Consider the following 12,706-nt stretch of genomic DNA (forward strand, 5'->3'; position numbering starts at 1 on the left):
CAAAAAAATACTCAAACATATTAAAAACATACTTAAATAAATACATAAATGCACACAAAAAGGAAAAAAAAAAAAACAAAAAAAAAAAACAACAACACAAAACTAGCAGTATAGATTAGTTGCTAGAATATACATACATATATATATATATATATATATATATATATATATATATATATATATATATATTGTGGTTCCCCTGGACCTGTGTAACCCAGGAATTTGACCTATACCAATCCAATGGCTCTGTTTCAATAACTGTCTACTGACTGTTTTTATGGACACAGCTAGTATTTCACCTGCATCATCAAGTTCCTCCTCATTTGGGCTGAAGCTATAACATAATGCAGAACAGTGGTCTTCTCCATTACATCATTTTCTTATGATGTGAGGCTATATGCATGCATTATGCTTGAAAAAGACTACATTGGAATGTGACATGCATCATCTCAAAGACAGAAGGATTTTTTGTTTTATTTGTTTGCTAAATGTTTTGTTTTATATCTGTTTCATTTTTTTTTCATTTATTCTGTGTAAATTATTAAGCACCCCTTCTCCAGAACATGGGGAAATTTGTGTTTTTGATTTGTATTACATTTTGAAGTTTTGAAGCGCTGACTTTTTAGTGACGTCATTACGTAATCACCATTAAAATGAGCCCCGTGCTGCGCCCCGTGAGAGCGCTCCTGTTTTAGTCAGAGCGTCCCGACTCCCGTCCCGAGCCCGAGAGAGACAGGTATGTTTTACCGAGCTGTTCACGAGAGTTAAGAAATGAGTCATATAAAGTGAACGGTGCAGTCAATATTAGTTGTAATGCTAGATTGTTAACATGCACGTGTTTTATTGACGTTGGTTTTATGGATATTCGGAGTTTTAATAACGAGCTGTGTATTTTTCTGTTTAGCCTTGTCGCATCATGCCAGTTTAGATTCTTACTTTTTTGAGGCAAGTGGAGTTTGAAACTCCAAAAACAACAACAACGTCTAATGTCACAAATTTGTCTCCTTTTGGTGAAATTAAAATATTTAAAACTTTTATGTGATTTATGCAGAACCGACAGGTTTTGACAGGGGTTTTACAAAAGATTAATTTGTCAATACAAGAAAGACCAATATTAACTATAATACTTTAAGCATGGCCCTATAGGGCGAGGCCCTCTTCATCTTTTAAACTACGCATTTTTTTTTTTTTTTTTTTCTCACTCAGCACTTAATATTTCTGTCAGTATTAACGTAATCCACTATTCCCTTCTTATGGAGACATGTTTTGGCAATATTGTGTAATGAAAATTAAAAACAAAAAAACAACAACAAAAAAACATTACAAAAATTTTGAACACTAATTTTGCATCAAGATGTTACCAATCACTGCCCAAAACTGAGTTTGGCCAGAGTCGCTCCCCTAATAGCCCTACATTTTTATGTCTTATATGAAAATGCCTTTTGCTCAGCTGATCACATTTGAGCATAGGAATGTGAGTACAGGAGTTTAGTGCACCGTCAGGGATTCTGCATCTCACTGCATTTTTTTCTGAAGGACTACAGTACAGAGAACAGACTAATGCTTTGGAATAGTGACAGTACAGGCATTAATAACATAAATGATTTTGCTTTTCTGGAAATAACAGGCCACAAAACCTCAAGTCTTATCTATTCTGTTTGCTCCTTTTTAAAGGTGCCGTAGAACATGTTTTCAAAAGATGTAATATAAGTCTAAGGTGTCCCCTGAATGTGTCTGTGAAGTTTCAGCTCAAAATACCTCATAGATTTTTTTTTATTCATTTTTTTAACCGCCTATTTTGAGGCATCATTAAATATGCGGTGATTCAAGCTGCGGCCCCTTTAAATTCTCGTGCTCCCCGCCCCTGAGCCTTAAACAGCATAAACAAAGTTCACACAGCTAATATAACCCTCAAAATGGATCTTTACAAAGTGTTCGTCATGCAACATGTCTAATCGCGCAAGTATGGTATTTATTTGGATGTTTACATTTGATTCTGAATGAGTTTGATTTTGATCCATGGCTAAAGCTAACATTACACACTGTTGGAGAGATTTATAAAGAATGAAGTTGTGTTTATGAATTATACAGACTGCAAGTGTTTAAAAAATGAAAATAACGATGGCTCTTGTCTCCATGAATACAGTAAGAAACGATGGTGTTACGGAACTGTGTAATCCTGTATATTGTTTATTTGGTTTATTGTTATTTGTGTGTGTGTGTGTTCTTTTTGCTTTGTTTCTGTCAAGCGGGATATCACGGGATGGCTCCACCTCTCTCTGCCGGGATTGGGTTACAATTACTGAGCGCGGGTTTAAAACCATCTCTTCCGTTTCCTGCCGGCGAGTTGTTGCGGCTTCGGGCCAGTCGCACCTCTCCTGCCTCCTCTCCAGCCGCCAGACCACCTTTTTATGTTGTGCATTAACTTTGATTATGTTATGTTGTTTTTGGTTTACAGTGAAGGTGTTCTGTAGGGATGACCTTGGACATTCTTGTTTTTTTATTACCCGTTTTGTTTGTTGTTTTGGGCCTTGGGTCTTCCTGAAGTTTATGCACCCACTGGTTTAAGTTATCCTGGAAACTTTCAAATGTTTATTACTTAATTTCTTTCATCTTAATAAAACGTCAATCGTTTTTCTTGAATCCTGAATCTAGTGATTTATTGGCCCATAAATTTTTTTATGTTTTTTTTTTGGGTCTGACGACTGGGGAAGGCATCCCTTTTCCTTTTATTTTTTTTTTATTGCGATTAAACCTAGACTGGTCGTAATAGTAAAATGGTAACTTTAACCACATTTAACAGTACATTAGCAACATGCTAACGAAACATTTAGAAAGACAATTTACAAATATCACTAAAAATATCATGGATCATGTCAGTTATTATTGCTCCATCTGCCATTTTTCGCTATTGTCTTTGCTTGCTTACCTAGTCTGATGATTCAGCTGTGCACATCCAGACGTTAATACTGGCTGCCCTTGTGTAATGCCTTGAACATGGGCTGGCATATGCAAATATTGGGGGCGTACATATTAATGATCCCGACTGTTACGTAACAGTCGGTGTTATGTTGAGATTCGCTACAAAAGTTATTAGTTTGAGGATGCTTGCCAAGATGGGCATTTTGATATAACTTTGTGTATGTTTGTCTGCAAGTGCAAGAAGACACAAAATAGAACTCAAATAGATAAGCGCACACTGTATGACAATTCCGTCAACTGTACCAAGTGTCTTGGTGTACTGATGACCAATGGTTAGTCCTGTCGAGCCCTGTATAGTAAAGTATATTATAGTAATATTAATGATACATCCATGTTTATGGCAGTAAAAGCATTTCCAAAACCTTTTTAGACTTCGGTCTGGCTGCCTTTGACTATGAAGGATAGGGGAAGGACTACCACCAGAGACCTCAGCAGTGTTTATCTTTGCAGCCGTACCACGGCAACTTTAATTGTATCACTTGCTTATCAGTCTCACTCTATTTTAAGAAATAGCTCCTTATCTTCATCTGTAAATAGGGCTGGGCGATATATCGCATGCGATTCTCACGCGCATTTCGTCAGTAATTCGACAGTAATTTTCGTTCATTATCGAAGGCGATTCATCTGCGATATGAACGTGATATTGCGTGGCTTATCAGTGAACTACGGCTCTGTCTGTTAAATGGCGCACCATTTGAAAGCAGGTGATGGCGATTTAGCGGTAATCAGGGAACCGGCTTTATTGACGAAATGCGCGTGAGAATCGCATGCGATATATCGCCCAGCCCTATCTGTAAACATGCAAAGTGGATTCTCAGCTGCACCCTCTCTTTAGACCCATTGGAGACAAGAGGGAATTCCCTCTTGTCTCCAATGGGTCTACAAAAGCAGTAGGTTGACTTTGATTCAGACTCTTTCAGATTGCTTTTAGTCACAGTCTCAGCTTTACAGACTCACCCACAGAACTGGAAGACTATATGCCAGGAACAAGAGTGCTTGTAATTAATTCTCGTGGGAAATAATCTTTTCAGGACAGTGGCCCTGTATTCCAAGTCTGTTGGCCTTTTTGTCTTTCAGCTCAGTGGATTATTCAAAGCCAGCAACCTTGACCTGACATAAAGGATCAGGTATACTTCATTGTCTTCTTTTCGCTCTATCTTGAACACACTCGAGCTTGCAAAAAGTTCCTTTCAAAGTATACTCCATTATGAATGAAGATTTCTTTCGAGTGTTCAATCAACTTGGACACGCTGTTATCTGTGTGGAAACAAAAAACCAGCTGCATGTGGACGGTGTGTACAGGCATCAGTGGACTGTCATGATGACATAAACTGCTTCACATGTACTCTCTTCAAGTTTGGACTTAAGTACATGTCAGTGGCATGCCTGAATATCAGTAATTTCACTAAGCGAACAGTAAGAATAGTTTATTTCTGTCCAGTTGATTGCTGGCAAGAAAATGTAACCCTGCTCTCTATAGTGTTAATGATGTTGCTGAGAAGGCTGCAAGTATTTTAGTAGCTTTGATATAAAGTACAACCAGCACCTACTCTGCAGCGATATGTGTGAGCATACCTTGTGTAATTTATAAGAATTGATTTGATGTTTACACCTGGTATAACACCTGGTATTTAGATGCGTTTAGGTGGATTGGATCACAAGTAGACAAGGGAGACACATTCCCGTTTACACCTGATGTTTTAATCCGTCTCTTTTGTCCACTTTCAACCACTTCTGTCCTGATTTCTTTGAGGGGAGGGTCTATGGGCGGGAAAATGTATGTTTTTTTTTCAGATCATTCAATCTAATGGACAAAATAAGCTTGCACAATTTACGTATGAATTCACACTGAAATGATGGCGAAACATACGGAGAGCATCAGCTTTCATATCTGCGCTGACAGCCACAAGACCACGCCGAACACTGTGTGTGTGTTAGAAATCAAAAATGTTGAGAGAACATTGTGATTGGTATGTTTTCGTCTTCAAACCAAACTTGGGTCTTCAGCCGACAAAGTTTAAATCCCGTCTGGTGCTTCCCATAATGTTTACGCTAAGTCAGTAAGCAGAGAGTAGGCGGTCTTCAGTGACTGTTCAAACTCATTCGACTACATGAGCGTCTACACTACGAAAACAATCTGGTAAAATGAGCTTTCGACTACCTCTGGAAGTGGTTGAAAGTGGACAAGCTTGAAATGTTTTAGACCCTGTTTACACCTAAATTTAGCTTTGTCCGCTTGTGATACAATTGACCAAAACACATCTTAATACTATGTGTAAACAGGGCCTAAGTGTACATGCACTACCGTTCAAAAGTTTAGGGTTGGTGAGATTTTATTGTATATTTTTTATACATTATAATAAAGATGCTGTCAGAGAAAACCCAGTGAATGTCACATGGTGATTGTAAAGAGGGGAGAACAATGTTGCGGATTTGATTCCTCAGGTATGTGAAGGATGCAATCAATAAATCTCATGTGGAAATTGACTGAGATATCCGATTGGATTAGGTGCCATTAAATTGGCCAGATTTGGTCTTTCCTCTTCCAATTTAAGGCACCGAGAAGTTATGTAAAAAAAATTGGCAGAAAGTGATTGTGAATGGGGGTTCAGAAAAAGACAAGCCTTTGGCCAACTGTGAAGCAGATGCCTTGCTTCTCTTTGTAAAGTGTCACCAGTGCATCATTGGTAGCTGTTAAATAGATTTTTTGGCCAGTGCCATGCCCATCAGTGTGACATGAATTTTAATAGAGGTGCTGCATCAGAGAGGAAAAACACAAGGGCTTGCAAAAGAGGTGCTTTGTCATGCGGCAAAAACTTTTGCTGCAATGCACTTTGGCATAGACATCTGCTAATGTCTAGAATTTCAGGCAATTCTAGTTTTGGGTTTTCTTTCCGAAATCCAATTTATTTGTTTTTTGGCAGAGGCTATTAGATGCTTAGTGTATATAGCAAGAACATTATTTTCTTTTACATTTAGTGTAAATAGTGTTATTAAGGAAGGAAGGATTTATATAGCTCTTTTATTATGTACTGTTGAACACCCAAAAAGCTTTACAATAATATCAGGGGTCTCTCCTCACCCACCACTAGTGCGCAGTATCCACGTGGATGATGCAACGGCAACCACGGTGCAACAGCGCCAGTGTGCTCACCTCACACCAGCTATAGGTGGAGCCGAGTACATTCACTTTGAAAGGGCACTTTAGTTTCATTTGACTACGTATCGCAGGGGTGGCAAACATCGGTCCTGGAGAGCCACAGTCCTGCAAATTTTTGCTTCAACCCTAATCAAACACATCCAAACAAGGGTTACTACCAAGCTACAGGCAGGTGAGTTGTTATCAGGGTTGGAGCTAAACTCTGGAGGACTGTGGCTCTCCAGGACCGGCCACCCCTTCTCCTGGTGTATAGTAAAAGAAAATAGCCTTGTGCACCGATGTTGATACACAAGCACAATGCTAATAAACATTACTGATACTTTTGTGGCTATACATGCATGAGGTGGTGCACACTGTACAAACTGTGTTTGCATTTGTTTGTCATGCAGCAAAAGGATTCTGAGTGAAAAATGCCTCCTCCTGATGATGGGTGCCACCACAACCCAAATGAAGATGATGAAAATTCTCCTACCAGTCCTTTGAACTTCCTGGATCAGAACTACCAGGAGCTCCACCAGAACTGTCTCGCTGAAAACACCCTATACAGCGATGAGTTGTTCCCTCCAGACAACAGCTCTATTGGCTTGTTTGATGATGAGTCGCCTGAGGTGGATTTGTCCCAAGTTGTGTGGAAGCGGCCATCCGTATGTAAACCATACAGAACTCTCTCTATAAATATTTTATTCCTTCTTCTATAATGACTTTCACAGCTTTGCTCGAAATTACAAGAAATCTCTTAATTTCATTTGTCCATGTTCTGGTATTGAAAGAACTGCACTTAATTTTCTCTCATCAGGAACTGGTTTCAGACCCTAAATTAATTGTAGATGACGTGTCCAGGTTTGACTACGCGCAGGGGAGTGTATTAGGTAAGTTTCAGTTATTCACATACTGGTATCATATGCTATGTCTACTATACAAAGTTTCCTGGGCCATTATTGTTCTCCACCCAATATCAACTCACATCAACTCAAACTGGCATTATGCACAATATGATGTGAAATGACACATCATAATATATACAATATTATATGAAAATCATGTTTGATACATTTTTTACATATTTCAGATATGTGACTATTTTTTTTTATTTATGTAGGAAACTGTTGGTTTTTGGCTGCAATTGGGGCTCTAACGTTTGAGAAGGATATCATGAAACAGGTCTTGCCAACTGAACAATCATTCACCAAGGATTATGCTGGGATATTTCACTTCAGGGTGACTATACCTGTTCAGTAATTCATTATTTATTTGAGCACATGAAAGTCATATTTCCCCCTGTTTGCATTTGTTTCTATTTTATTTTCCACTGTTTGTAATATATCTTACAGTTTTGGCGATTTGGGAAATGGATTGATGTTGTTATTGATGACCAACTTCCAACTATTGATGACGAACTACTTTTTGTGTGTTCAAAAACATCTAATGAATTTTGGCCTGCCTTACTGGAGAAAGCATATGCAAAGTGGGTACCATTCTGTCTTGTTCATTATCTATCAACAACTGAATTATTGATTTGTTTTGCATGCCATCCTTCACTGATTTGCTTAAAATGTTTTACATTATGCTGAGTAGTGAATTCAAATAAACTGTCTTTACAGGGTATGCGGGTCCTATGCTGACTTGAACGCTGGTTTCATATCTGAGGCCCTGATGGACTTCACTGGTGGGACGCATATGTATTATGAACTGAATACAGCTCCTGCTGATTTGTGGAAAATCATGGAATGTGCATTCATGTCAAAAACACTTATGGGTTGTGGCTCTAATACAGTGGTAAGAAAGAAATATTTCATCCAGTATTTCATAGTTTTGTTAATTTTTGAGTTTTTTAAGTTTGAGTCCTCTCTTCTGTTCTATTGCTTCCTGTCTCGACTGTACCACCTAATAAAGGGAAAAGCAGGCTGTATTTGTGACTTAGTTGAAGATCAGATATATTTTTATGACTAATATATGCAAAAGTCTAGGTAAAATCAGAGGGTTTGTAGACTTTTCCTTGCAACTGATTAATTATACTCATTATATAATAAAGTAAAAAAAAAGAAGCAATATTGGTGAATCACTAAGTATATACATTATGATTTTAAAACAGCTTATAGAATTACAAGTTCATAGTATTAATATAAAATAAATAATTAATTAATTATATATTGTACATGATCAGCTTTGTACTATTATGTAATGTTTGTGTATGTGTGTGTGTTTGTGTGTAACAATAGACAACACCTAAAGAAAACGAGCTACTTCATGGCATAGTTGCAGAACATGCTTACACTGTGACAGGAGTTTTTGAGGTGAGACTGCACAACCATCTGGCCATTTCAGTCTGTCTCAGAGTTTTGATAAGGAAATATTTCCCACTGGAATTAAGATTCAGAAACATTTTCAGTAAAATGATACTTTGTTGCTTCGTGCACGTGTCATAACACTTTCAAAGTAAAATTTCCAGTGAGTGTCACTGAAAGCATGCTCATTTTTATCTGAATCTGGCAACGTTTTTATTACACTGGTTATTTTATGTATTGTGGTAGTTTAGAAATTAAATGTCCGGTGAGTGGTGCTAAAAGGTTAATACTCTATCACGTTTGAAAATAATATACCTCTTACAATAAACCCTTAAACTTAAATGTCAAATCTTAAACTTAAACTTAAATCTTTAACTTTAATCTTTAACCATAACAATGACAAAAGTAAACGAGTTAAAAATCCTTTTGCTGAAGCAAAAGATTTTTAGTTTGCTTTACAAGTCTTTGAGCTGTGAGTGAACTGTGTGAAAATTAATCAACTATAGTGTTTATTTCAGCTGTTTTTCTCCTATTTTAATAAATTTAATACTCTTTTACTTTTAATATATCATTTTAAACTAACATTGATTCCTGGCTTTGTACAACAGGTAACAAGTGATGAAAATCCAGTTCATCTGGTGAGATTGTTAAACCCATGGGGCGAAGAAGAGTGGCGAGGAGACTGGAGTGATGGGTAAGAGCTGTAACAACAGTTACAGTAAGAGCTTCAATTAGTACACAAACTTGGCAGAAAGTTGTACATTGCATGTAAATGTCATCACATGGGCATATCACCTCACATACTGAAAGTTCTTTTCTTTGTATTTGCTACATGATATCACATAGCATCCATGTTTGGTTATATATTTTACAGATCACCTTTGTGGGACACAGTTTGTGAGGAGGTCCGCAAAATTTGCCATGAAGTTTTAAATAACGGGGAGTTCTGGTAAGCATGACCTTGTTGGGTACACCCACCCTGTCACACTTTTTGGAAGATGACAAGGGATTTTTGAGAAGAGTTAATGCCCATTAACTCTTATGGTTCAGGACCCCTGTCAGCTCCCCCTCAATTGAAAAACTGCAAATGACTTTTTCGTATATGTATATGTTGCATTTTGGCTGATTAACTTAGACACTTTTTTTTTTTTTTTACTGCAGGATGTCAATGGAAGACTTTACCACAATTTTCGGAAGCATAGATATCTGCTGTCTCTGTCCTGATTTTTTGGATGCTTCCTCCGAATGTCACTGGACCTCAAAACGGTATTTTGGCAGATGGAATGCTGGGACTACCGCAGGTGGTGACATAATTAAGACAGGTATTATTATTCTATGCATATATATACACTCACCGGCCACTTTATTATGTATACCCATTCAACTGCTTGTTCAACGCAAAAATCTAATCAGCCAATCACATGGCAGCAACTCAGTGCATTTAGGCATGTAGACATGGTCAAGATGATCTGCTGAAGATCAAACTGAGCATCCGAATGTGGAAGAAAGTTGATTTAAGTGACTTTGAACGTAGGATGGTTGTTGGTGCCAGATAGGCTGGTCTAAGTATTTCAGAAAATGCTGATCTGACAGGATTTTCATGCATAACCATCTGTAGGGATTACAGAGAATGGTCAGAAGAAGACAAAATATCCATTGAGCGGCAGCTCTGTGGGCGAAAATGCCTTGTTGATGCCAGAGGTCAGAGGAGAATGGTTGGAGCTGATAGAAAGACAACAGTAACTCAAATAGCCACTCATTACAACCAAGGTCTGCAGAAGAGCATTTCTGAATGCATAACACGTCAAAACTACAGCAGCAGAAGACACACCGGCTGCCACTCCTGTCAGCTAAGAACAGGCAAATCTTCTGGTGGCTACTTCCAGCAGGATAACGTGCCATGTCACAAAGCTCAAATCATCTCAAACTAGTTTCTTGAACATGACAATGAGTTCACTACAGTCAAATGGCCTCCACAGTCACCAGATCCTAATCCAATAGAGCATCTTTGGGACGTGGTGGAATGGAGATTCGTATCATTGATGCGCAGCCGACAAATCTCTCGGACCAAAATCTCTGAGGAAGGTTTCCAGCGCCTTGTTGAATCTACAGTATGCCACGAAAAATTAGGGCAGTTTTGAAGACAAAAGTGGGTCCAAATCAGTCCTAGCAAGGTGTACCTAATAAAGTGTCTTATTTGCACATAAAGCCCTAGCATATCAATCAATTCCAGCATGGACACGTATATAGATAAGGTGTGTAAGTAAGACAGATACAACTTAAAATAATGCATAAAGAATGAAATAATGCACAAATCTTCTTTTGATGTGTTATAGAGACCTTCTGGACAAACCCTCAGTTTCGGGTGACAATTGATGAGCTTAATGAGGCATGTGCTAGTGGGCAGCGCCCTGAAAACATACTGGTGTCCCTCATGCAGAACCATGAGAAGAGAAACAGAAATAGCCAAAATAATTATGATATTGGCTTCTATGTCTTTGAGGTCAGTATTGGCAAATAAATCTATGCATATTTATGTAATTTTTGCATTTAGCAGATGCTTTTATCCAAAGTGACTTAAAATTGAGGAATGTGAGCAATATGTCACTGAGCCATTAATATTCATAATGTACAATTATGAAAAAAGCTAGAGCACAGTTTGGGACGTTTGGGAGCTAGAAAGAGGATTTTGTTTGCGCCTTGGTTTAAGATTGTGGAGTGCTTGTGGAAGAAGTGTAATAGTCTCTGCACTTTCAGTGACATATAGTTTGTGTTTTATGCATCAACTGCAATATCCCTGTCATAATTGCTGTTTTTCCTTTTTTTCCCCATGTACTTTTGCAGATACCATTAGAGGCAAGTGAAAAATTAATACAAATATTATACTCATAAGGTCCTTTTATGAAGAGATTCTGTTTATGTACATTCCTTTAAAAAAACAAAAAAACACTAAGGACACATTTTATTATTTTCTTTTAGATGAGAAGTCAGAGCGGGAGGTTTTCATTGGAGTTCTTCATTGACAGAGAGCCTGTGGCACAGACTGATTTCGTATGGTTGAGAGAGGTGATGAAATTCTTCAGGCTGGAGCCAGGAGAGTACCTGATTGTACCGTGCACAGAGAATCCTGGTGAAGCTGCCTCCTTCGTCTTGTCTGTTTTCTCAAAGAATGAGACACACTTTGAGTAAGTTTAAAGCATTGCCCTGGTCCCTAAATACTCTGAGTTTGACGCATATGTATGTTTAAGTTCTTGTCTTTCCAACAGACATATTCAGGAGACTTCTGAGTAGAATGGAGACATTTCTTGATGAGGGTGAGGTAAACCCTTTATTGTCTGCTGTCTTTATTGTTTGTCATATGAATGGGTATCGGTATGCTCTGCTTTTACTTTTTGTGCTTAAATTTTCCTGTCAACTGGTAATTCAGGAAAAAAACAAGATTTTTATTCGTTTTTAATAATTATTATATTCCACCTAAGAGATGGTGGAATATAATATAATGTTTTACCTTTTATTTTTTATTTTTTAAACTGTTTTTCAGTTGTAAAGTAAATGTGTCATCTGTTGGGTGGGTGATGTACCAACAGTAGTAATATTTTTTTAACTGGTCTGTATTCAGGATTGATCAGTTATGTTAGCATACATTATTAGATGCTATATGGGGAAATAAGAAATATTGTAATCCTGTCATAAATGAAACGCTGTAAAAATAGATTAATGAAAGTGTGGCATGATATCAGCAAATGCAATATGTATGTAATAATGTATTAATTCCAAATAATATACTGCTGCAGAATGGGATAATATGTAATTTATAATTGCATGGAAAAGCTCCCATATATTTTCTTAATATTGTTCTTCAAAGAAACAGGATATCCGCAATAAAAATCAGTAAACCTTCAGAAATTAATTGCCAGCTTCTTTGTGAAAATGGTGACAGAATTTATAATATAATAAATCCAAATAAGTAAAAAATAAAAATAAAAAACATAAATCTGGCATCCAGGATTCCAGATTGTAAGTACTGGCCGTCCGTTCAGGAAAACCATATGACATGAATTCAAAGCATCATACATTTTAAAAATGTGTCAGTGTTGTGTCCGTGTCAATGTTGTTTCTCACAATTTTGAGATTATGTGTTTGATTCAGGGAATGCATGAAGTGATCAAATTTATATTGCAATGTAAGTCTATTTGTATAAGTGTTTGCTAAATGCATAAATGTATATAAAAACTATACAACTTGCGGGGCTGTTCAAAAGAAACAAATACATTGTCCC

At 37.4% G+C, this 12,706-nt stretch overlaps 1 protein-coding gene across 4 annotated transcripts; it reads left to right on the forward strand.

Moving 5' to 3' along the window:
• Positions 1-471: 471 nt before the first annotated feature.
• LOC125269041 (calpain-1 catalytic subunit-like) lies at positions 472-12,333 on the forward strand. Of its 4 annotated transcripts, XM_048191758.1 has the most exons (15): positions 681-736; positions 4,060-4,109; positions 6,532-6,786; positions 6,939-7,011; positions 7,242-7,360; positions 7,474-7,607; positions 7,744-7,918; positions 8,362-8,436; positions 9,036-9,121; positions 9,302-9,376; positions 9,589-9,749; positions 10,764-10,930; positions 11,272-11,283; positions 11,407-11,612; positions 11,694-12,333. In XM_048191758.1, exons 3-15 carry the CDS (start codon positions 6,553-6,555, stop codon positions 11,716-11,718), a joined length of 1,542 nt encoding a protein of 513 aa, XP_048047715.1. In that variant the 5' UTR covers positions 681-736; positions 4,060-4,109; positions 6,532-6,552; the 3' UTR covers positions 11,719-12,333. The 4 variants fall into 4 exon arrangements, with proteins under 4 accessions (XP_048047714.1, XP_048047715.1, XP_048047716.1 ...); XM_048191757.1 differs by lacking the exon at positions 4,060-4,109 and having other exon boundaries at positions 472-736; XM_048191756.1 differs by lacking the exon at positions 681-736 and having other exon boundaries at positions 3,766-4,109.
• The last annotated feature ends 373 nt before the right edge of the window (positions 12,334-12,706 follow it).

The sequence above is a fragment of the Megalobrama amblycephala genome, linkage group LG5 (assembly GCF_018812025.1).
Source record: "Megalobrama amblycephala isolate DHTTF-2021 linkage group LG5, ASM1881202v1, whole genome shotgun sequence".
Classification (NCBI taxonomy): domain Eukaryota; kingdom Metazoa; phylum Chordata; class Actinopteri; order Cypriniformes; family Xenocyprididae; genus Megalobrama; species Megalobrama amblycephala.